The sequence below is a fragment of the Stegodyphus dumicola genome, chromosome 6 (genome assembly GCF_044657685.1).
Source record: "Stegodyphus dumicola isolate Sdum_Otavi_A_Nest chromosome 6, ASM4465768v1".
Classification (NCBI taxonomy): domain Eukaryota; kingdom Metazoa; phylum Arthropoda; class Arachnida; order Araneae; family Eresidae; genus Stegodyphus; species Stegodyphus dumicola.
In genome coordinates, this window is record NC_140773.1 from 131,446,148 (window position 1) to 131,473,238 (window position 27,091).

The following is a 27,091-nucleotide window of genomic DNA, read 5'->3' on the forward strand; positions in this document are numbered from 1 at the left end:
TCTAGAATAACTTCTCTTTAGCTTTTTCATGTTACAAAAGAAAAACAACAATTTTACGTATAATTCTAATAAAATTACCTATCTAAGTGCAAAATGCGTAATATTATTTTTAACTTCATTGCCTTAATGAACTTTGCTTACATCAAAGCATTTTTACAAGATTATTTAGACATAGCCCTAAGCTTCTCATTAATCATTCAAATCCTCATGAACAGCCTCAACTCCTTGAGCAGCGGTTTATTGCAGATCTTGAAAAATAGTTATGATAAGCTTTCTGAGTATATGGTTCTTCAGGAAATCTAACCGCTTCAATAAAGGGTTACTGCATTTTGGTGACACACATCGTTTCGTAATAACTATGAATCTCCATATCACTTTCCAGTATTCGCTTTCGACTGATTATATGAAATTGGGTCTTTTTCTTAATGTCTTTGCACATGAGTTTGTTAACATATTTTTGTGGATGAAACGCCATCGGAAGAGTAGAAATGCAATTAAAAATATCCATATCACAATGTCTTAAATTCTAGGCGATTGCTTGTTTCCCCTTAAATTTAAATTAGTACGTTCTTGTCGTGAAACGGGAAGCTATATAGTAAAAAAAAAAATTACTATTTAGTATGCAAAATGCTTCTTACATGTTTTAAGGTCTAGCTCATACACAGCTGAAGAAAATATTTCGAATGTTTTATCCTTCAAAAATGATTCCTATAACAACCTTAATATGTTTACACAATTGTTTAATTCCTTCTTATTCGTCGGTATGAATAGTGTTTAAATCACTGATATTTTTTTGTGATACTTTAATGCTATTAAAATAATGACTTTGAAAGAACACTTCAAGGAAGGGAAATTATTCTGAAGATGGTCCAGCTACGGAAAATAAAGGAAATGCTTGAGATTTATTAAACTTTTATTTGATAGAAAAGGTTTGATGAGAATGAAATAGTATGGTAAAATTATTTTGTCTTAGAAACCAGGTATTCGATTGTGCTCACCGTCTGTTTATTAAAACATAGAAGGATTAATGTTTGTTGTCTGGTTGTAAGGTTTGTCTTAAATTTTAACAGTTAATTTTATTTAAGGCTACTTTCCTCTCCTTCCTAATTTCAGCTTACAATTTCCTACCAGAATATGCTTTGGGAATCGCGTTTAATGCATAAGAGTGGTATTTAATTAGAAGTTCCACTGACTTCAAGGGAGAGCTTTAAAGTTTCTGACTAGCGCGCCTTCGCCTTTTGGCTACATCTCTCTCTAAGCTATTACTACGCTCGGCTGTATTGCAGGCCCTTGATAGCTTCTCTAGCTTATTCTATATTTAGGGGTCAACTACTTAGAATTTTGATAGCTTCGGCTTAACTTTTTAGTTAAGCATTAGTTAAGTTTTGTTTCTTATTATTTTGAGTTCAAGCTTAAGTGGAGGCTTTGCTGTACGCCATGAAAAAGGGGCCGACTGTTAACTCTTATTTTGAGAAATAAAGGGTAATTAAGCCTTCCTTAGTTTACATCTAGCTGTTCACGAGGTACCTACACATTTCGCTATTAGATAAAAGGGTGGAACCCCATATGGTTCAAATTATGATATTGTTGCGTTTATATAAATATTTTATTTTCGTTATTATACATGCAAGTGTTCTTACAATTTTGTGTTATCAGATTCAAAATCAAATTACACGAGTATGAATTGTACCTGACGTCACGTGACTGTCTATCGAGAGTCCGGAACATCGAAGACATTCGATTTTTTGCCTCGTCTGCAGTAAATGCTTGAGGTCCAAAACGAATCCAGGCCAAACCAGGGAAAACACCACCACACCGTGATGCTGTCACCACCAAACGTTGCAGATGGCACAATGCAGTCACTTAAGAAGCGTTCGCCCGGCATCCGCCAAAGCAGACGTGTCCATTGGACACGTCCAATGAGGCAGTCCGATGGAAATTTTAAAGCGAGATTCATCACTTCAAGGAACACTTTTCCGCATGTCCATAGTCCAATCACAGTGAACTTTGCACCTTTGCAATAGACACTTTGCAGTCTGGGTAGTCATGTTCGTCTTGTGAGCTATTGCACGACTATAGAATCGAAGATTTTAGCTCTCGATGAATAGTCCTGCTGCTAGCACTAACGGCTGATGAACTTTGGATGTCCTGCATGATTTCAACCAACGATGACTTGCGATTTTGTTTCACTACCCTTTTAAGAGTTCTGCAGCTCCGTTCACGAATTTTTTTCGAACTGCCACTTCGATTTTCTGCAGACATTCCACTTCACAAATATATCACTCACGGCTTCTGTAGAATGACCTAAATTTCACGAACTGATTTTCCACAAAGGCGGCAGATCATTATACTGCCACGATCACTAATCTCCTTTGATTTACACATTGTCTCACAGACGCATAAATTCGACCTGACAAACCACTGCCAAAACGTTTATTACTTTCGATTTCTCATTTAATTAAGTCACCTGCTAGATCCTCCTCTTTAGGGTTGGTCAAATAGTGTATCCTTGAATTTAAATTTCCATTAAATCAAAACAAACTATTAACTGCGTATAAAGTAGAGTTTCTAACAGACACATATTTTAGGTGAAGCAAGTTGAGATGTAATATTTAAAAATTCTGCCAATAATTGTTTATCCTGCGGTATAATTGCTCAGCAGGCTAATTAGTTTTTATTGAAAAATTGTATTCTAAAATATCATAGACGCACTGTTAATATTAGTCCATTGACACTGCAAATTAAGAAAATTATGACACTATAGCATGCTTTTATAGCGTTTCTGCTTGTTATTAAGAGTCAAAAAGGCGAGGAGAAAAAGCTTAAATTAATGTATTAATTTGAATCAAACTGTGAGTATTTGTCTTTTCAATGACATTAGATCTTTCAAATTTAATTTTATGTTGTTATATATTAGACGATATAAAACTATTTTTTCCTTTTATCTTTGCTATTACTATAAACGGCATCAAATTTTTTCACTCAACAACTAACACATGAAAGCAATTAATCAGGCAACATACTGACAAAATTTGAATGATAAAAGCGCTGTAATTTTAATGCAGAAAACGTCATCTGTGAAGAATAATGTTAGAGGAATATTCAATCTTCTATCATATAGATATTTTTTTTTATTTTGTCATAGACGAGCACGTATGATGAATAATTGCAAGATGTTACAGCAATGAATGATTAAATTTTAGGAGTTAAAAGAAGGTAATATATAGAACACGTTAAGTTCAATGGTTCTGAAATTCGGAATTTGAAATGTTTGCGGAAAGTAAAAATAATAGCATTTGTAAGTTTGAAAACTATATAATTTTATCTGTGAAAATTACAGTGACAAGTAACCACAAATTTCTCCACATGGCAATAAAGTACTAAATAAATAAATCCTAGTTTAGTTAGAAAGTAGAAATATACTATATGCTCAAATCATGTACGTTAATTTGCTAAGGGAGAAACTGTTAACTTGTTTGAAAGAAAGTTTTCAAAGAATACATGATAATAGATAACAGCAAATTAATTAGTATATTTATTAGATACATCATTAATCCTAAAAACAAGACATTCAATAACTTTACATATTCTTTTAAAATGTCATTGACCATAATTCATTCCCTTTACTATATAAGAATAATTTAGCATCGTTGAAGAACAAGTCGAGGTCTCATTTAAAACTGTTTTTCTATCTTAGAAGACAAATGAATTTTTTACGTCAGTTTTGTGTTGGTTAGTTAGAAACATCCGCGTGTTTCTCTAGAAACATCAAATTCTTTATTATAGAAACTTTATTTTCTAGAAACATTACGCTCGTCTGATTATATTAAAAATCATTGAAATATCAAAGATTTTATACCTAAATGATGGCAAAGTTATAAAATAAACGAAATAACATTTATTAACTTTTATTACTTAAGCTCAGAGTTTTATAAACTGAAATGAGATTCAGATTACATTTAGCTGTAAGTAATAGAAATGTTAAGAAAACTGTAAATATGGTTTCATCTTATACGCATGGATCAAAGCAGACAAAAAAGATAGAAAATCTGAGTATTAATGTTACTCCTACTAAAGAGAAAATTTTAATGAATATATTACTGGTCACTATGCTCCAGTAGAAAACACCGTTTTGCTCATAAAGTCGAAATTAAGAAATGCGATATGAACATTTTCAAAAGTCAGAGTTATCAAAAAGAAATAAAATGGAAAGAAATTCAATAACAGAACTGCAGATTTAAAATCACTCTAACCCTAGATATTTTAAAGGAATATGCTTTAAAATAGGAGTGATCATTTTGCACCTCTGGCTATGGAAATATTTTTTTCTGATACATAGTGAATTTATGATATGAAATAAAAGTCTCGAAATCACTTTATAATAAGGCGTTCAGATCACTTAATCAGCTATACAGCTTTTAGGAAAATAAAATTTATAAGCGGAAATTCACAGTTAAGCAGTAAGTGGATTCCATTATTTATATTTTATTTTTCAAATAATGTACAAACACATGACACTACATTTCCTTGCACGGAATATTAAATTATACGCAATTTTTCCAGAATTTCATTTAAACGTATTGAATTGAATTTAATCTACTTCGTCGAAATAGCGCATAAGCCACAATAGAATAAATGCGCTTTTTAAAATTCACTATATTTATTTACCATAGCGATGATCTGGCGCTAAGTTCACTTAATAGCGTTACATCTCATTCATTTTGTAACTCAGAAGGCAAAAACATTATACCATATGAAGAATTATCTAATCGTTTCCACATGTTCTATTAAACTAAAACTATGAATCTAAAACGATGTATAAAAGAAATTAAACAAGTACAAAATAAACAGTTTTTCACAGACGATTCAACCCTGTGTGTGTGATTATGGCAAAGCCTCGAGGGCTATCTGCTTAAGAGGAGGGATGCTTTCGTGGAGGACTTTCTAAGGGAAATTGGTTCGTATACATGTTACACATGGGGAAAAACACAAAAACGCCCATGCATCCAGCCCGTTCGCGGGATTCGAACCTCGAACCGAACTACCAGTGCTCAACGATTTTATCGCTCGGCCACTGGTGGGCCTCGATTCAACCCTGCTTACTTAGTGGACATGCGTTACTCGTAAATATTCTCTTCTGACCGAAACAGACTAGCGACAGTATTTTCTGCTAATATGAAACATTTATTTCATCGAAATTCATTAGAGATCTATTTCTCATTGAATTGATTCAGCTCTCACTTCACGTCAAGGCAAAACTAATAAAACACAAAATACCTTCATCAAAAAATTAAACATATAGAAAAATATAAAACGTCAAGTGTAGTTAAAATTTAAAACAAATTACAGTTTCTACGTATAAACAAGCAATTCGGCCAGCAGGTAAGAAGACAGATTTTTCGGTGCATGAAACTGAAAGTTTACTTTTGGCCTCATTCAGCAAAAAGGCACTGAAGGCGTAGAAACTGATTTAATTTGTTGTGGACTTTATGCTGAGTCAATATATGAGATAATTTAATAACTTAAATAATAATTCCAGAATGGATTAAACCTGACTTAATTCACAATAAAAGAATACGTTATGTTTGTTGATAATGAAGCTTAGTTTCTCTAGATTACCAACAAATCCACTATTCTGCCAAGTTTCAAATGTAAGAGAAGATGGCTGCTATAATAAAAAAATTAGCTTAGCCGCACTTGAACAACTTTTAAATTGTGATAATTCTAAAACTAAAACATGCAGGTTAACTATTGGCAGAAAAACCTTAACCGGCAGATAAGAACATAATTCAATCGATTTTTAGGCAAGACATGCCAAATTTACCAATATATAAGAATAAACTTTGAGATCATGGAGCCGCGTAACAGAGTTGGTATATACGTTTCTATATATATGTAAGAAAACGAATATGTAAAAGTTTAAATTAACAACGTAAATTATTTTCCCTTCTCTATTGTAAAAGTAGTAACCCCTCTTTGCACTGCGTCATTTGGAGACTATTCTATGTCATATGATTCTTACATAATTATGATGATGTAAATGGAACTAAAACTCAATCAGCCAATAGTAATTTTAGAGCAATGTTAACTGTCCAATCAGAATGTATTGAAAACTAAAACTAACTCAGTCTAACTAAGATTTTTTTGCTTATTACTTCCACCGCCCTTAGGCACTACACGGAAAGGTTGGGATGCCCCGTAGAGATCTTTTTTAAGGGAAACTGGCTCGTATCCACTTTACGCATGGGGAAAACCACAAAAACGCCCATGCAGCCAGCCCGTTTGCCGGGACTCGAACCCCGGACCGAACTACCAGTGTTCAGCGATTTTTACCGCTCGGCCGCTGGTGGACTCTAAATAAGATTTCACCGTGAAAATAAAGCACTTGATTTCCACGCTTTGGCCTAGCTGCATTGCTGTCTGTCTGATGCTGCTTTTTTGCTACAAAGTTATCAAAAATGTAAGCCTTTTGGAACAGGTACATTTAATATGCCGACTTGGGTGTAGCTGAAACTTGTTGCTGAAAATAAAACTGAAGATTTAATACGCATTCGCCTCCAATTTTCCTAGTCACTATGGATCAGCATTCTACGACATCAAAATTCCTGCTCCTGAATAGATTACATGAATATATATATATATGTATATATTAACCTGATATACAAAAGTATCACTAAAGAATATATTCTTAAGCTACAGAGTTAACTAGCCAAGTTCCTAATAATCGATTTCAATATTTCTTTTAAAATATGTATAGCATTAGAACCGTATGCTCAGTTCCTAAATTTCAGTGATATCTCATATTAACGGAAATTTCTCGACTGTTTCTCATAGTATCGGCGTTTGCCAGAGATGCATTTCCCATTCCTTCATTATGATTTATCTCATAAAAAATGTATTTTTCTGGTCGTAAAGCTTAGAACATTTATCAGTTCTTTTTAATATTGAAATAAGGAATTTGACTGCAAATGTTAAAAATAATGTGCAAATAATTCTGTCACAAAAATTATATCATAGAAAAAGATATTTTTAGTTTATTTGATCTGATATTCATAAATCAAATTTATTAGCAGCGGTATTCAGCTAGTAATCATCTGAAAATTCTTGGAAGTCTTTTTCAGCTAGAAGAAATTCCAGGTGAAAGCTATAATGCTTCATTTCGCCGTTAAAATCATCCTCTCGAAAAACACCACCTTCTGGTTTCATAATAACATTCTTTTGCAAAACGTTTAGTTTAAAGCTGTAAGAATATACAGTATTTCTCGTATCAAGCCTCTTTTACTACATAGCGAAAGGGAAAGAACTGAGTTTTGCTCGTAAAACGAATCCGCATCTGAGAGAAAATTATCTTGCGTTTCCTAGAGAATGATTACCACAATCGAAAACCACAAGTAAAAGATGCTATATTATTCCTAAAGCGTCAAAGGACTGACATGTCTTAAATTGAGAAAAGTTAGAAGTGGAACGTTTGGCGTTTGAAATGTTCATCCATTCTAAGGAACTTTCATCCATATTTTCGAACAAAATCTGAAGATGAATTGTCTCGTTTGACAGGTACAGCTAAATTACATAGGGCTAAATTATGTGAATTTTGGTAATATGTTTAGCTGTATTTATAGAACAACCTTATTCCAGTTTATAAATGAATTTTCACTACTGGCTGAATTTTCGCAGCAAAATCGTATTACCCCACTTATGTACAGAGAGGGTTAATATTCGAAGTCTACTTTAAGTTAATTTCGTTTTGAGTTAATGAGACTGATTAACTTTCGAGCTAATTATGAGTTACTAACTAATTATGATTTCATGTAATAATAAAACAATTTCCTACTAGATTTACTTTTAATAAACTCACTAGTTAACTTGTTGATTTAATTTTGCAATGTTTTGTTCTACTTAAATTGACTTGCTAATTCGCAGCTAATTAGCTTCTTATATTGAGCTATTTATTGGAGTAAAATTAAGTAACTCATCACGTTCTCAGTTGTCTGAATCGCATTCTCTTTCAAAAAATACCAAACTTAGCTCAGGTGCTCATTGCTTATAAAAGACTTGCTGTCGCTAATATTATGTAAAAGACTATTGCAGAAGTACTTTAACAGCAGCGATTCTGTAGTGTTTTATCTAAGCTTGAAAACGTTTCTCTGTGAGAAATGTTGACATTTTCTGTAAATGAAATTTTACCCAAACTTGCGCTTCGTTTCTCATTTGATAACAGCAAGCAAATTAACCTCTCAAAACAACGAGTTAAGGACTTACTGAAATGAACATATATAAAGATTAATATTAAATGTTTCAATCATCAATGTTTATTTCCTGAAAGCAAAAATTTGACTTATGTTTTTATATATGTAGATTTGATAGAATATTAATTACACAATATATGTTCCACTTACTCTTTACTTACACACATGTCTATTTATTAAATTTGAGAAAGACTATTTTGACTTCCTGATTTTCTCATTTCCCAGCCTGAGCGACGTCATCCAAACACAGCTATAAAATGTATTTGATTCTTAGCATTTAAGTTAAATCCTTGATCTTATTTTAATCGAAATTGTCCAACTGAATATCATTCTTGTCTATTATACTACAATATTAAAATGGATTTGTACTCACACGGATTTTAGTTATTTCCCTAATTTAAAATGTATTTCTCAAACCTCATCTCTTTCATTTCATTTTCTGTTTGAAGCAAATGCAGCTATTTAAAAGCCAAACGGACAAAAAAACCTAGCAGATTATTAAAAACTTTGCTATTTAAGTTTTATAGAGTGATAATCTGTGCAGGACAAATCAGAAAAACAATAAAGATAAATTATGATTCTTGACTAATTGCGGTAGCTCCAGTGTCTTTTTGTGTGTATATGGATAACAAAGTTTCAGTGTCTTCTTGTGGGCATATGCCTAAGTATTACCGAACACCAATATTATTCATATCTCTTCTCTAAAAAGAACCGATTCTAATACAATAATTCATACATGATTTCAAATATTGCAGAAAGTGAGTAACGTAATTTTTCAACTAGTTTCTTAACACCTATGCACCACACTAAGTATCAGCATCTGAAACATTGTCTCCATATCCTATTACCCACACTTTAATAATGGCTAAAAGGACGTGCGAAAACAAATGAAGATGAATATATTCAAATAAATTTGTACTGTAACCTATTACATAATGAGATGCAACGCCATCTTCGGGTAAATCTTCTTTTACCAGTCACCGAAGAGGTGAGAAAGTTTTAATTCATGAACCTTCTAGCCTGTCTCATTTGATTAGGCCATAAACTTCACAAGTTTCTTCCTATGTCCTAATTACTATAAAGGATACTTTCGTATATATACAAAGTTTCAAGCTAGAAAATAGAAAATACACGTTTGAATCAAAAATCAGATAGCTTTCTAAGAGGTATCCGATTTTTGATCCTAGCGTGTATTTTCTAAAGTTTCATGCAAGAGTAAACTTTCAACTTAAACCATAAACCACTTAATTTTAAGTCAGAAACTTAACTGTCTGTAATACTCGTAATATTCTACTGTAATTTTCTCGGTTTATTGAAATGGTGTGTAAGCTAGTAAATAAAATATTATTTTACGAATATTCTTTTGCGACATTATCTGAAATGTTCTTTTACGAAAAATGCATATTTTAGTTTTGCCAAAGATATGGGAATGGATAGGATTCTTGAAATCAGCCAGCATTACATTACATTATAAGCTTATCATTATAATGAAAGTACGTTATTTGTATATTTTATGTAATTCACTTCTTCTGTTTTATTGATATGATGAAATGAGGTTAAAGAAAGTTGATTAAAATTATTAAAATTTTTTCTCGGTTAATTTAATGTTTATTGACATGTAGAAAAATATTTGAGCACAGTTCACTTTCATATGTAATTTTTTAACAAAAAAAGCAGCGATCGATCGAGATTTTCTTCTAGATGAGCAGTTTTCTTTCGTCTAAAAGTATCTTTTGAACATTTTCTCATATTTAAAATAAAGACGAGATTTTAGCAATCAACAATATATTTAAAATTAAGTACTGCATTGATTAACGTCTTCATTAATTGTTAAAATGTAAATAATAAAAGAGTTATTTGAAATATACATAATTGCACACATAGTAATATATACAATGTTAACTTTGTCTCCTTATATTAATGTTTAAAAATTTAATGAGTCGTATAGACTCATTATATTTTTAAACGTTAATATAAGGAGATAGAACTTCGGAAAAAAGGAATTCCTAGCCCGTAAAGACTGGCCTTCGAATTCCTGAATATCTAGTTTAATACCTTTATACTCAGAGCTATGCATCAGATATTGGTTTTATAAGTGACAAGGTAAGCTTCAGAAAGAGATGTGTGAGCAAACAACATGTCATTCCAAAATATAAACCTGTGGGATGGCAAGTCGGTAAAACTCAATAGGCCTATAAGAGATTAAGACATATGTATATATATATATATATATATATATATATATATATATATAAATGTAATAAAACTTGCTGCCAGATATATCTCAGTAATTTAGAAAAATAAAACACCTTTTTTTTTTTTTTTTTTTTTTTTTTTTTTTGTTTTCAGATGGTAATATCGAATTGGTGAATGCCAGATCACAAATACTGAAAAGATGGAAACCGTTATCTTCTCTTCGACAACAGTACACTAAATATGGATGGGGTAAGTATTAAATTTTATTTTGTGAATGTATTATTCTAGAGTTGATAACATTTCTGAAGAAAACATCAGTCTATACTTGATAAAGATAATTTGCTTTGCCATTTAAATATTTTTACGTTATGCTAATTGCTCTGATGATATTTAAAAATTTGTTCTGTAATAATATAACACAGAAGTTAAATTAAGGTTAAGTCTGATGATTAACTGCTACATTTTGACTACGGTACTTACCGTAAATATAATAAACGGTAATTTGCAAATTCAACTAATATTTCAGTTTCGCTGTCTTTGTAAACTGCTAGCAATACTTCATTTTAATTGTCTGAATAAAATGTCGCTAATATTTTATTCTAAGCTTCACAGCTAGGTGTACTGCTGATTAATATGGATATTAATCCTTAAGAAATAATGGTATTTGTAATATTTTTTCAATATAAATTTACCGAATTTGATTCTAACTTAGAGACGCTATGAAATACATTAAAATTTACTCCCTAAGTGTAATCTAAGCATCTGGTCAAAACTATCAAATAAAATATTCACTAACTGACACTGTCCTATGTATTCCATCAGGATTAGTGTTCGTTCAGTGCTAAATGTTTTTAATGCACTTTTGTGACAAATGTTATTTTAGTCGAATACAACGTCATGTTCTCATGGTTATGAGTACGGGATGTCATAAAACTTCTGGAAAACATGAACTTTCGTGAAGTTCTAGGAATAAAGGAATAAAAGTTAAATTAATATATTTACGGAATAATGATAAGTTCTTAATTTGTGATAAGTTTGGGGACGCCAGGCACTTCGTCGATGAATGTACGCTTACCCGGAGTGCAAGAGAAAAATATAGAAAGAATTTTAAGGAAGATTTTAAAAGGAACTATTCAAATTTGAAAGATTTTGCAGAGATGAATGTTATAAATGAAATATATATATATATAGAATTGGAATTCGGCTCTGAGACTCAGATTTTGGACTTTATATGCTTTTTACTTATTTTTTTTTCTTCTGGCCAGTCCCATTTTATGATCAACGGCTCGTTAGGAGGATCGTGTCTGTGCTCTTATAATAATAGTATGGTTAAAATATGTAATAAATTTTATGATGAAAAAGGAACCGAGATATGTTTTCTTAAACCTGCAATGCTTAATTTTCTGGAGCCTCTTAATTATTTGAAAATATTTGTATGTCATATTTACATATTTGCCAAGTGTTTCAGAAGCAGCAATATTCCTTATTTATAAAAATTAATTAATTAATTTTTATAAATAATGAATATTGCTGTTTCTAATTAATTAATTAATTAATAATGATATCCAGCATTCTAGCGAGTGCAAATATCTAAGCGTTACTTCTGACGAAAGTTTCACCATAATACAGAACGTTCCACTCAACAACAAGAGGAAATGAAACCAAATTTTTACGTGTAATACCTTTATATTCTAGAAATGAAAGTGCATTACAAGATATGCTGGAAATCACTAGGCGTCCTGCATGTTCAAGGCATGTTCTCATATAACTCATCTATGATGCATGGTTTGTGCTTGCACGACCTCATGGAAAAAATGTCAAGTGGAGTCAAGTCTGGAAAAATTATTGCACCACCGTCTTATTTGCTATGGATGTACTGTATTTTGCCCCATATTGCTGGTACAAGCCAAGTATCAGCTCCTCATCTTCCAGTGGTTTACAAATGCATAAAACAATGCCTGGTGCACTTCACTGGTGAGAGTAATGTCAAAAAAATTGGCCCGACGATGCGCCACTATGTTAATGCAGAAAACAGGCCTACCTACTGTGGATGAGGGTTTCCTCGACTAGTTTAAGCTGGTTATCACTACTCCACAAACGTACGTTTTGTTAGTTCACGCATATCCTGGCAACTGGAACACTGCTTTATCACTATACCATGAATACTCTGGCAGCAGCATATACGGTAATACAGCGCAGTGTTGACCTATGTTTACAGATTGGGCGAGATCATTTCCAGCCCTTCTTGTAATGTAATTCCCTTTCTCAAACATAAGGACAGGCCACGTAAAAATTTGGTTTAATTTTCTCTTGTTATAAGATTTTAATCACACATTTCCCTGGGCCTTTTTCAACTGAGACACCCTGTATTAGCCGAAAATTCTTTCCGTATTCTAAATTACCCATGCTGCTATGCTCTGCTTATTCAGCTTAAAGAATTAGAATTAAAGTGAGTATACTTGTATATAAAAGTGGGATTAATCACATTCTGCTATTTTGGTAGGTCATACATACAACATTATACATACATACAACAGTAAACCCCCTCTGCATAAATTTTATTCCTTGGAATATATTAAATAATGTCAATAATGTATTTAGAGATAGTTTAAAAACATCTGTTCTGAGTCAATTATTTACGTTACTTAGAGGTAAATAAATTAAATAATTTATTTTTTTTCGGTAAATTAATTAAAATTTTTCATTTTATTCAAAATTTATATTAACTTAGTATCCATATAGCTAGTATCAACCTTATAGAATAAGTTGCCAGAGTCAAGTTCTTATTGAAAAATAAAATTTCCAGACAGACCTACGCTTAATCTGTCTTTTTCAGCATTCCTTTAGAACACTTTTTTAAAATTTTATAAAACAGGGAAATTGAACTTATTTTCTGAGCATTTTCTAGCCAAGTACATTATCATATTGAAATTCAAAATTCCACTGATAAAAATAAGAAAGATATTTTTGCTTTCTGATGCAGTCCATAAGCTTTCATTAGCATTTGCCTGATGCATTGAATGACGTAGGTAGAAAGACTCATTTTTTAAGGTTTACGGATATTGAATTCAAATGTTTATGGTTTTTTTTTTTAAATAAGTATTTTTCCGTGTTTTGATACGATAAATTAATATAAATGTAAGTCTGCGTGATGCCGTTTACCTTCCGAATTCTCAATGCACAATAATGTAGATATACTACAAATCTACGGAAAGCAATGACGGGATAATATCGTAAACTCAATACTTTAGTGGTGTATTTATAAATAATATATATTATTTTTTTTTTGTCTTGTCTATCATTCCAAACTTTCAAAGGTTTTTTTTCCTACAATATACTGTTATTACCCCGTTTATTGGTGTTAGCTCAGAAAGATTATTATCCTCGAAACGGCATTTTGCGTCGACTGAAATTGCTGTAAATGGCTGTATCACTTTTCATATTGTTGCCACCAAATATTATCGCTCTGTATTTTATTTAAAGAAACTAAATAATAAATAATCTACATGAATGTATGTATGTTTCTCACATTGTGAAAAAGCAACGTTACCTAGAGTCATCAAATTCTGAATAACATAGTCTCCCACCCAGCACGTCTATCTGAAAGCCCGAAATTGGAATTTGTTTTATTGTCTATTCTATATTTTATAAACCTTTAGCGAATTTTTGATTAAAATACACAACAATTTCAAAAGTAGCAGTGGCAACACTGTAGGGTTTAAAACATTTTATCTCTAGTGCACGAGACTGTCTATCGAAAACTCTAAAGATATGCTATTTTTAATATTTTTAGCTACACATGACGTTAGCCCAAATGCTCTCGAAACTCGTATGTGTCTGTTAAAGAAAAAGAATCTGAAAACTTTCAGATTTTATTTTTGCCTTTTTTGAGTAATTTCTTTAGAAATGAAAATGACACTAAAATGGTAAATGCAATTCATAGAAATATATGTCATTTTACATGATAACTGTGAATTTCCATTTTTAAGATATTTCAACAGGCATACGTTACCACTTTAATTTGTCATGGTTTTGACATTTTCTATCTTTAATATGTATCCTATTTTCTTCTTCAGTGAATCTGTGCAATAATAAATAAAACTCTTTTTATATTGGCGAAGAAGTTTTGTTACGTAATTCCAAATGCTAAAGAAATTTCATGTCTTCTAGTACTACAGTGTATTTCCGCTCAGTTCAATAACACGTCATCTTTCTAATTGTTCGCGCCGGTTAAATACTGCTTCTTAGATTTAGCATAAGGACCTCCTTAACTTGCTGCAAGGCTTTTAAAGCGTGCGTTCTCGTCGGTGCTCCATACGTCCTTTGGAGTGTAAAAGCAGTTTCAGCAAATTTCTAATAAGATCGTTGGTCGCGTGTGTGTCCCGGTGCAGGTACACCGTACGTGACTCCGGTCTAACTAGACTGCCGGATGGTCCGGTCAGATGAAAGGCAAAGGCCGACTTTGCAATTAGAGAGACAGGCTAGATCAGAGAAATAGTTTCACAATCACCGCGAAAGCGAATTATAGGGAAAGGGGTAAGTTGAAGGGGCAGGCTAACTTTAGCACCGCCCTCCTTAACCCTATCCACCAAAGCGGAGATGGATATAAGGGCTGTATTCAATCAAGGGGAGATTGCTTAGCAGAGCTGCGTTGCCGATTTGATTTACATGCCATACTTCTGAGAAATTGCCTCTTCGTTTAATATGGAATCACATGCATACGAATTTACGTTAAATTAGTCAGTAATGATTGTGGTTAACAGATACGCATTTCTAGTCCTGCTTACGCGAATTTAGTTTTGTTTTTAAGAAAGTCAATATTAGTCTTTCGAAACATACAGTAATAAAAGACATGTTTAGTTATTTGATAAAAAAGACGAAAACATTTCACAAATATGTTATAACATATTTTTACTTCCTTGTACGAAGTAAAGGAAGTAATCGCGAAAACTTTCGAGCATCATATTTCATAGAAATATCCATTTTGACCGCTTTCGAATCACCTTGACGGATTTTTTTTTCTTTTTCATCATGTTACTTTCTCCTTTTGGAGTATACTCCTGCTTTTATTGACTAATGGGTAAGACGGGATATATTTAAGACTATGACTGAGTCGCTTGTAAGTTTTTTTTCAATACTTTAATTTAAATGTTTAAAAAGATTGTAAGCTTTGATTTTATGTTCTTTTTGAGCTAAGTAAACTCTCTAACGTATTAAATAAAGATTTCGTAGTTATTCTGACTTATGATTATTTTATAAAAATTTTGCTAAAGAGAGGATAGTGTACTGAAACGTCTTAACTGTATTAAATACACAAACTATCATATATTCGTTACGAAAAAATAAAATTAGGAGAAAATACATGCGACGAAAATTGGCCGGGGTACAAAAATTCAAAATTTACAATTCTTGATGCCATTATCAAAAATGTGTATAATTTAATAGGCCGTACAAGGAATTCATGTGGTGTCCATATCAGATTTTTTTAATTACCTTAGTGTCGAAGAAAGTTAGCATTGATTTTTAGAAATTATATAAAATTTATTTTCAGCTCATGCTTTTAAATACTTTGTCTTAAAGATTCATTTCCAATAATTTCCTAAAATTCTTATTTAGAAGTAAAGTCAGATGGGTTCAAATATTTTGTATCAAGTAAGTTACAAGAAATTTACTAGAAGACCACTTTTATTACAGCAAATATTTTCGTGACCCTGGGCGCAGAAGTATATAAACTACAATTATGAGTTGAAAGATTTGCTGGTAATCAATTTGTTAAACAGATAGTATCAGATGTCAAATTTATTTAAATAAGATTTAGCAGAACTCCCTCTAGGAGTGTACAATAAAACCGACACTTGGGCTTGTACTTAAGAGGCTAAGAAGTCATCTAAAACTAGCCGAAGCTAAATTGCCCCTCGCTTCCTATTCTTAACTTCGCTAATTTTTCTTGTCCTTTATGCTTGATCAGATAGCCTGGCTCAGTAAAAGTAGGCGGCCAGTGCAACTCTGATTAAAAATCCAGTTATAAGCACGTGCTGATAAGGACCACGTGTTTCTGAAACTCCTTCCCCATATTTTCTTCTTTCTAGGTGTTTCTTTCTCCTGATGAGGAGGGACCTTTAGCTGCCCTCGAAATCAATTGAGTGTTTCAATACTTACGCTAAATACAAGGTTGTTTTTACGATTTTGATTATCACATTAGCGTGTTTCTCTTCTAGTCTAGCCGAAGCTATCAAGATTCTAACCGAATTGGCCCCTAATTATGGCCGAGCGTAATAACAGCGTTGAGAGAAAGTAGCCAAAAAGGCGGACGAGGGCTAATCAGAAACTCTGATTCTCTCTAATTAATAGTATTCCAGACGGTATAGTGGTTAGGGGAGCCTACTACGGAACCGAAGGGCCGGGGTTCGAATACCGAAGAAGACATGGATGTTTGTAAATGTATAGTGTCGGCATGACATGGCGACACTCTAAATATGCGGCGAGACGGGTTCCTCTCGTGCGGATTGGTGAAAAGGGAGGAGGGAGGGAGATCCCAGATTCCTCGGGTTACTGTCATTCAAAATTGGGGATGAAAAATAGAAGTTCAACCTTTCTTCGGAGCAGGTCCTGGTAAACATTGTTCCGTGTATTACGGACAAGACAACAAGAACAACAACATAAATACACTCATGTCCATAAATTAAGGATAATTCAGAGTCACGCGGAAATCGAACTCTAAAATAAATATATCACCTGTAAAATCACTACACACATCTTCAAGAATCATATGCAAATTTCAGGAAGTAACCAGATGACACCGATGGTACGTCACAATGACGAGAGTGTAATAGAGTGATATATAAGTGATACGACAATTTCAAGGCAGACCGTGTACAGACGCTTAGGGCAGATTGGTCTATATGCTCGTAGACCTGTCAGATGCGTTCCACTTACGGCAACTCACTGTCGCCTGCGGTTAGCCTGGAGTAGGGAGCATGCATTGGGGACACCGCAACAGTGGGCTTGTGTGATGTTTTCCGACGAGTCCAGGTTTAGCTTGCAGTCTGATTCTCGTTGGACGTTCATATGGAGATCTCCAGGTACCTGTTACCACCAAGAAAACAACATTGAACGACACCGTTACTGTGGTGCAGGAGTGCTCGTTTGGGGTGGAATTATTCTCGGTTCTAGAACTGACCTACATGTTCAATTGGAACCATGACAAGCCAAATCTATCGGGACAACATTCTGGAACAACATTTACGTTTGTTTCGGGGCGCCATGGGCTCACAATTTGTGTTTATGGATGACAACGCCCGCCCTCACCGTGCAAACATCGTAAGGGAATGCCTTCAATCGGAGGATATCACCCGTATGGACTGGCGAGCATTCTCACCGGACATGAATCCAGTAGAGCAAGTGTTGGACATGCTTTTTCGACGCGTTGCAGCCCGTCAACCTCCTCCTGCATGTCTACCGGAACTTCGGAGGGCATTGCTTTTTGAGTGGTGTAATATCCCCTAAGATCAGATCGATAATTTGACACTCAGCATGCCTAGGCATTGTACGGACTGTATTGCATCGTCTGGGAGACATACAATGTATTAACAATCATAGCAACCATGTAATGTTGGGTTTTTTTAAATATGTTTTCTTTGTAATTTGCTCCAGGGAGAAAAAATAGGTAATTTTTTTAATAATATCAAACATATGGCATCTGTTTTTGCTCTTTACCTTTTGTTTAATAAATAAGCTTTATAAATAAGTCAAATTTGTTTTGTTTCTAACTCTTCCTTTGCCTGATTTTGCATTATCCTTAATTTACGGACATGAGTGTATATTGCAATTACTTGACTGAAGGAATAAATTTAAATAATTCAGTTATTCAAAAGTGTCTCAGAATGCAATATAAGTCACACGTGATGCAATTTTAAAGTGCGTTGTGGGGAAAAAATCAACAGAGTAGACTTTTGTTCTGTTCGAAACATCATCCTTTTTAAACTGTAATAATAAGTATGAATTTCATCTTCCTAAGAACCTCCATATTTCTCCACGTAACAAAACGTTTTCAAAATCGAAATTCACAATTATCTAAAGGTTTGCAAACATTTGGTTGTTAACGGCTCGGGGTGTCATGCAATATGATTTTGATATCATCGCAACAACAGGTTTAAATCAAATAATTTTTGGCTACAAGGGCTTTTTGATGGATCATGCAATGAGTAAACTACTCATAAATTAACTAATTAATGATTAATTAAATTAATTAATTACTGATAAAATTATTACCTAAAATTGTCCCAACTTCATCTGCTCAGTCACCGACACAACAAGTCTTTTGTGAAACTAAAATCTCTCTTTTGTGAAAGATCATTCAACTTAACCTTTCAACGTCAATTTTATTCTAAGATCCTTTAATTGTCTCCCCTTAGGCAGATAGCACTAGTGTGTTTAGCTTTATTCTCAATACATCACCACCTTTAATGGTCAACATTAAAACAAATGGCTTTCCCTGTTGTTAATTATTCCCAAAAATGATATGACATTCATTCTTCGTGCACATTTACTTTATACACATTAGCTTAAAACAACAACAAATATTTATAATTTTTTTTCTCTATTTGAGGATATTAGAAGAAAACTCTCTTATTAAAAATCTTTGAACATATTTGAATAATCGTACGCTATCACATATATATCTTGGTTTAAATACGTATAGCAGATGATATGCTTCTCACCTTTTCTTCCTTCTGATCAAAGATTCAATACAAGGTTCATTAGGAATTTCAATTCTATTTAAGGGCCCTGAGTATAGTCAATAATATAGTCCTGCAAGTTTGCAAGTATCTGCGAAGGATTATTTGGTTCCAAAGCCACAATCTGCTTAAAACAAGATATGGAACGTAGTTATAAATTTCTTAAAAGTATATGTGGAATACATAAATTCACAAAATAATACTTTATAATAAAAATGCGTGCGAGAATTTCTTTACAGAAACGAAACATCTTTTTTCAGCAAACGCAATGAAAAAACTGTTGAATTGGATGATAATTTTAGCGTAGTATATAACCTAGTTCCCTATCAAAACAGCCCAAGTGTTAAACTTAAATTACTTAACTTTAACATTAACTTAAACTTAAAAGGGTGCTTTCCTTGAGCTTTATAAATCTAAAATTGATATGTCAACCTTTGACATGTTTGCAATAAACATAACGAATTGATGATGGAAGTATGGATAACTATCTATTAACACGACTGGTCTCTTCGCACATAGTTAACAGTAACAATTCCGTACGATACTTCATATAAATGTCTGGAATGTACAGCTAGATTCCTATTTCCAGTGCTATCTTCGACAGAGGTTTTTCAAGTCAGGATTCTGTACATCAGATCGACATACTACGCTGAAGAGAATTACGGCTACTGGCCATGTCGATAACTGGACGTTGTGAGGCGATACAGTCTTCTCACAGACGCGTAAGACAGGCATATTGGCTTATGTTGCTGGACTATACATATTTGACTACATATCATCTATATAGCGTTGACTATATAGCATCTATATAACATTGGCTATATAGTTTCATTTCCCCTTCGCGCAAAGCAACTATCATCAAACTTCTAACCTCATACAACGAAAAATGCAACTGATATTATTCCTACTTACTTGAAAATTTTAGCAATTGATTAATTGCATTCTTAAATTATAACACTCAATTTTAACAACATTTCAAAAACTCAAGATCATGAAAGAGCTTTCAAACAAATAGTATTCCAGTAGTTTTATAAATTTATCAAAAGATGGAGAAATTTATAAGGAAAATATGCAGAATCGAAATAGAAGTGTGGGGTCATTTATATAAGTACAGAAATTTTCTGAAGTAAAAGAGTAGAAATTTCCAAAAATATCAGCAATAAAAATTTAATGGTTTTGATATTTAAAATAATTTTATAATAGACATAACTCAGATACTATCAGATACTATCTATCACCTTTATCAACAACATAATATACAATGTAATTTATTAAAATAATGTCGTTCCTCTTTTTAGCCTTTTATTGACTATATAGCACATTTTTCAAATGTTCTACTAACAATATAATAATTTTTCAGATAGTATAGGTTGCCAGTGCTATAAGTATAGAAAGACTGTTTCCAGCAAGGTAAGGAAACATCACAAACTGACTAAATATGCACTGTGGTTTATCAGCTGTTTCTCGAAACCATAACTTCTACAAATGAATATTTTCAACAGTTGGTAGATTTTTTCTGAATTATCAATAAACGACACATTGTGTGGTGTTATTTGGAGCTTCACGTGTACCTTAATAAACCTAAAAATTTTGTATAATTCAGAATAATACTGAAGAAAACAACTTCAACTCATAGAAAACATGATAGAGAAGTTCATGGAAAATCTGAATTATAGACTTCAATGAGTGTTTTTTAATTGGTGGAAGAACATTAAAAAATACATCTTAGAAAAAATAAGGAGTTGAAGAGAGGAACGACTTTATGATCATAAAGAGCCATATACATTCTATTATTTCATAAAATATGCGAGCAATTGAGTTTAATTTCCTACTTGTGGTTTTCATGATCTATAATTCGCATTTTCTCTCAAAATTGTCATAGCCCTATAATTTCCGTATATAAAACAAATTTCAGTTTAAGTAGGAATTACCATACATTTAAGTGTAGTATTTTAACTCCTCAAAGAAAGTTAAACAAGCGAGTCTTCTTAAAAATACAGGAGGAATTTGTTTGACAAAATTTTCAATTTAATTTTCCATATTTGTTGGTTATTAAGAATATAAATTAATAAATAAAAAGATTAGCACTAATTGTTACGAAGGGCTGAGGTGATTATACCCAAAACGTCCAAAATGAAAATGCCCAAAAAATGCGTGAATGCTCGAGTTCCCCAACATCATAAACAAACTACGAAAAATACCAAAATATATAAATACAATTACTAGCATTTCCAGTATGAAATTAGAAAAAATTTTATTCTTCAGATTAATATTAAATAACAATTCAGTTAAAAACATTCCATTGTTAATTAAAATTATCTTATATCGTTTGAATTTGAAATAAATAACACAGATACTACCCAAAATAGCAACAATGTTTGCGAATAAAATTGTATATAATTTAGTTTTTGTTTGTACTTTAAAGTTGGCATGGCATAATATTAAATATTACCGAGAAAAACAATATTAATACGTTGTAAAATCAAATCTAATTAATAAATAATTAGAGAGAACGTATGTTTCACTTAATGATTAGATTCCTTTTCTCTTTATATGTCTAAGTAGCAAAATAGCCTTTTATTCCTCAGCTTATTAAATATGTATGATTATTTAAATCTGAAAAAACTGCTAGCAATCTGTAATATATTTAAGTCACAGAGAAGAGAATACGAGAATAAGAAGACAAACATTAATCTTAAAACACTCGCCTTTTTTAAAATGAATTATCATCATATCTTTTTAATTTAAAGAAAGCAGCACACACAGAGCATTCTTTTCTTCACCAACCGGTAAAAAGAAAGTTAAAAAAAAAAAACGACTGCTACCAAAGTAAAGGCAGCAACGCTTAAAACGACTAAAATATTCATCAACTTGCGGGATTCGGTGTGTCAGATACACCGTTTAATTTAACGTTACCATCGCCAAGCAGAAAATAATAAAAGTTGGGAAGATAGGAAAGAACTGGAGAGTGCACACTCAATAAAATATTCAAACCATCCTTCCTCGCGTTCAACCTCAGGCGAGAGCAATCCGGCTAAATTTTCCAGGGCTTTTTTCCCCTCAATTTTCTATGATGTTTTTCATTCTTCTTGAAAAGGAATTTTTCTTGACGTTTCTGTTCTGCTCTCTTGAAACTGATAATTCTGTTACTTTTTTGGCAAGATGCTTAAAAATTATTTTTTATTTTTATTCACGGACATACTTTTTTTTTCTTTTTCTATTATTATTATCATCGTTTTTACATGAATCCCTTGTCGCCGAAATAAAAAAAAATATTGATTTTTTAAAAGTGTGATGCTATCATTTTTAGTATGTGCTTTATGATTTTGTATTGGAAACAGAACTCAAGGTAAATCTTTCACTTGGAGCTAACCTTGCTCAGAATAAATTGCATTGTAATGCGTTTAAAATACAGCTTTTGCAAATTTTGTTAACAATTCATTACGTAAATGTTTTTATAAAATTTACAGGAAGTATCTGCAAGTAATATCACAAGGAAATGGTGTTCATACTTGTTATCGTAAAGTTTACTACTATGAAAATTCATTTAAAATGTATGCTTTACATATATGGTATTGGCATACGTTAATGTTTAAGCTTAAGGTGTTTATTTTTGCATGTTTTTGCAATTACTTAAATATAAATAATGTCTGATCTCCTAAAATATGCTTGAAACTATTATATGTTAAAAAGATCATTAGCAACTAAAAGGTGATAAATTGAAAATGTATTGCCAAAAGCTTATTAAAAGTACCAGCGGAATTAATTTTCTTAAACATGTAAGTTAAAAATCAAATATTCATTTTTAAAGTATATAAATAATGTAATGCATTTCGAATAGAAAATCTCAAAATGTTATTTAAATAATAACAAATTGCTGAAAGATTATGCTTGAGTTTGCGTGTAAATAAATCGCTGGACACCTATTAAATTAAAAATACTCATGCTATGGATTTTTAATATTTTCAGCCCCCATCTCGAAAAAAGAAGAAATAATTTGCTAATATTACGTAATTTTATCTGATGCATAAAACTATTTGATTGCTATTGATTGCACTAAAATTAAAGAGAATTTGAGTTTTGAAATTGATGATTCTCTTATAATTCTAATAGACAAACCTATGGATAATTAGCATATTAAAAAATATTAAGATTACAAAAATGTCCAGGTTATTCTAGAATTTATTTTTTTAAATCATTCTACGGCGAGGCGTAATATTATTTGCTATTATTGTATGGTTTTTAAATTCAACACAAAGACGGTTTTTTATAGGCTTAAAGTTTACGTTCTCTGTAAGAATTTCATTTTGCTAATTCTGTTAGTTTCCAGTTAGCTTTGGAAACTTTCCCTGATTTTAGTGGCGCCAGTTAGCAGCACTGCTGAGTAAGTCACACTGGTTTCAAAAAGTTAAGGAACAAGCTTACGGTTACTCAAAAAATGCATAAGTAAATTCAACGACATTTGGTATTATATATTTTTTTACTATTTGTAACCTAAAAATATAAGAAAATGCTATACAGAATATTTACATTTTGTGATTTCAAAAGGAACATAAAATCTCCTAAATTCGGACATACAAAATAAATACAGAAAATGTTTCATTTATAAGTATGATCACTCTGAACAGTAATACATATCTTAAAGTGATATCTTATGCTGTTTGTGATGTTGTCAATCCGCTGCATGGGTGACAATGCACACTAATCACGTAAAACATTTATTAGGTCATCTAGGTTTGGGAGAGTGTGTTGAAGACCAGCATCAGGCCTCTCGAGAGTATCCCAAATATGTTTAATATGATAAAATTTAGGATAGTGTTCTGGCCATTTGGACTGCAATTTCTTCTTAAAGAAATTTGTGCACGACACCTAAGAATACTCTTCTCCATACAAGAACACTGATCCTGCATAGTATTCCTTTTACGTGTGCTAGACGGAAGGTGTCAAACATTTGCAGCTTTCTGTATGTAAACACATCGAGAATCATCCTCTAAAGCAAAGCAGAACTTATCGGTAAACAGAAAAGTCCTCCACTAATTTTTCAGTTCAGATTACATAACTACGTGCTCAATTAAAACACTCGTTTCGGTGATGGGATATAATCGGGCGCATAAAGCCAGTCGCCCGCCATTTGGAACGTTTTCACAGAGCCTTCTGATTATTGTTGTGGCTGATACTATGTTTTCCGCAGCAGAAATAAGCGCAGATCTAAGCTCAGATGGAGTTGCTTTCTTGTTGTGATTTGCAATAAGTCTCCAACACCAGTCCTCTGCGGAAGAGGTAGAGGTTGAACCAATAATCAAAAATTGTTTCTACAACCAGTTTCTCACGGAACGGTTGGAATTTAGCTATCTTTAAACATAAAATTATAAATGACCTGCTTCTGCTGCTAATTTTCTCGAGTTCATTTTTACGAATCGACTATCTCGAAACAGTTCAGTATACCGTCATTCAATGAATATAAACTCCCTCCAAAACAGCTGGTTTTAAGCTTTATCGTAAGCAAAGAGATGGCAGCGCCATTTTTTTGCATAACGCTCCTCTATGTAGCTTGCATTTATTTGTAACATATCCAAATTTCGAACTTTATTTGTTGATTAATCGCAGCTTTTCAACTTGGTGCGTGTCCACGAGCTGCCGAGTGTTAAAGTCGCTGGACATTAGTAGTTCGGTCGGAGGTTCGAATCCCACGAACGGGTTGGCTTCATGGGCATTTTCGTGGTTTGCCTCATGTGTGACGTGTATACGAGCTAGTTTCCCTTAGAAAGTCCTCCACGGAGGCATCTCTGCTCTTAGGCAGCTAGCCTTCGAAAATTTGCCGTAATTACATAAACCAAACCCATAAATTTGTTTCTGAAATTTTGGAAACCATTGTATAATTAAGTTAATCTTCAAATTTTGCTGAATAAGGACGGTTCGAATGCGGTTTCCATTTACGAAAATACCCACATGAGCCTATTACATGAACATTTTCATAATAATGGAAAAAGAGTTTTCTAAAATACATCTTAATGAAACTCAGGGCTAATGTTACTGCTGCCAAAGAAGACATTTATTTACTAATATAAGCGAAACCAGTTTACACAGAAATATTTAGTCCAATAATATACAATGCCGTTAGCACTGCGTATATCGTATATTTAATATTTTCTTGGCACAAATTAACTTTCATCCATTTCCAAATCCACAGAATTTACTTTTTTCTCAAAAATTAAATGATTTTTTTTTTTTTTTTAATTGTGAGAGAGACATAGAGGTTTGTTTAACGACCAGCGTTAAAAAAGGCCTTGGAAATCATTTTTTCTTTCCATTTATAGGCTGGGAAGGAAATTGGTCTCTTGTTACTTGGATCATAACTGTTTTAGAATCACAACCCCAAAAAATCAATCCATATTTGTCAAGCAGAATTTTCTTCGTGCAAAGTTTTCGGAAGGACCAGCCTCTTTTCTTGAGTAATTGTTACTTTTCTTCTTCAGATTGTTTTGGTTTTCCGTTATTTAAGACATGTTTAGGTTATAAATTTGAATTTAAAATTTAATTTAATCTAAGAGTTATATATTTGATATTATATCGAGTTAGTTAAGTCCAACATATGGCACTGATTCAATCATATGTGCATTATGCTATTAACGGGAAGTTTAATAAAATGTCAACCAAATGCAAAAATGCTTACATTATTTTACCAGATCAAAGATTAATTTACGCCAAATAATATATTAATGATCTTTCACCTTTTTATTTGTTAAGGTATATATTTATTCGTTTATTTATTTTTAGGAATGCTTAAATATCTTCATCTTCTATAGGGAATTTTATTTATTTATCTACAACAAATGTATTCCATTTAAACGCGTTTCACATCTACTACTCCGTAAATAACTTTTACATATTTTATAGTAGAAAATGTTTCAGCAGTAAACTTGGTAGACTGTAATGTTATTATTACTATTTTCAAATGCTCGTAAATATTAGTAAAAATCTCTTTATTGTATGTCTATAAAGCTTCTACAGAACATACACTGTTTTGCTTAATATGCAATTTCTTTATATAGGTTATATATATATTTATGTATAAGTTATATAAAATCTATATATACATTGCATCTCGGAAAAATGGAAAGTGTACGATTATCTGTACTTATATTCGTGAATCATACACATGAATAATGTCATTACGTGCCTTTCCTATTCTTTATCTTCTCAAGGGGCTGCTCATGTCTTAATTACATATTGCAAAATTTGTTTCCCTATAAAACTATAGTATTGTATTATGTTTTTATTATTTATAGTGATAACACAATTATAGTGCATTTCCATTAACTTTGCTCAGTTTTTTTTTTTTTTTTTTTTTTTTTTTTTTTTTTTTACCTAAATCCTTTCTCCCACCTTCGTTTGAGAGATTTTTCTATTTCCCAATCTCGCAATATCTGAATTAAAATTATTTATCTGCAACGAAATTTACTCGAGTGCAAGATATCTAATGTTATAGCATATATGCATGACTGTTTTCAATATGAAAAAAAAAATATGGTAAGCCGTTAAATGTTTGAACTCAGTTAAATATAATGAGAAAAAATAAAAAATATATAAACAAACAGAATATATTTTTCTGAAACAAAGAGTAAAATTTATTTCAGATGAAATGTTATGCATAATATTGTGCAGCGTTAATTTACGTTACCAACAGCTCAAATGATCAAGAAAAATGAAGATTTGCAAATAAATAAAGTACTTAAAAACAAAAAAGCAATGGAAGGAACGCTAATGTTTTATTTTTATGTTAAAGAGAGAAATGATTTTAATAAGAAAGTCGCAATTGTTTACTCAAAGACATACCTATTTTTTTGTACGGAAATAGCGATTTTCCAATCCTCCTAGTAGCTTTGATAAAAACGAAAAGATTTTACATTT

The 27,091-nt window shown here is 32.1% G+C and overlaps 1 protein-coding gene across 2 annotated transcripts in view; it reads left to right on the forward strand.

The window, feature by feature from the left end:
* Window positions 1-27,091, forward strand: part of LOC118202435 (limbic system-associated membrane protein-like) — a 577,976-nt gene that overhangs the window by 219,525 nt on the left and 331,360 nt on the right. For both annotated transcript variants that reach the window (XM_085818897.1, XM_085818896.1), the window contains exon 2: window positions 10,596-10,691. In XM_085818897.1, coding sequence (XP_085675023.1) covers window positions 10,596-10,691 — 96 coding nt within the window. The remainder of the gene's footprint in view (window positions 1-10,595; window positions 10,692-27,091) is intronic.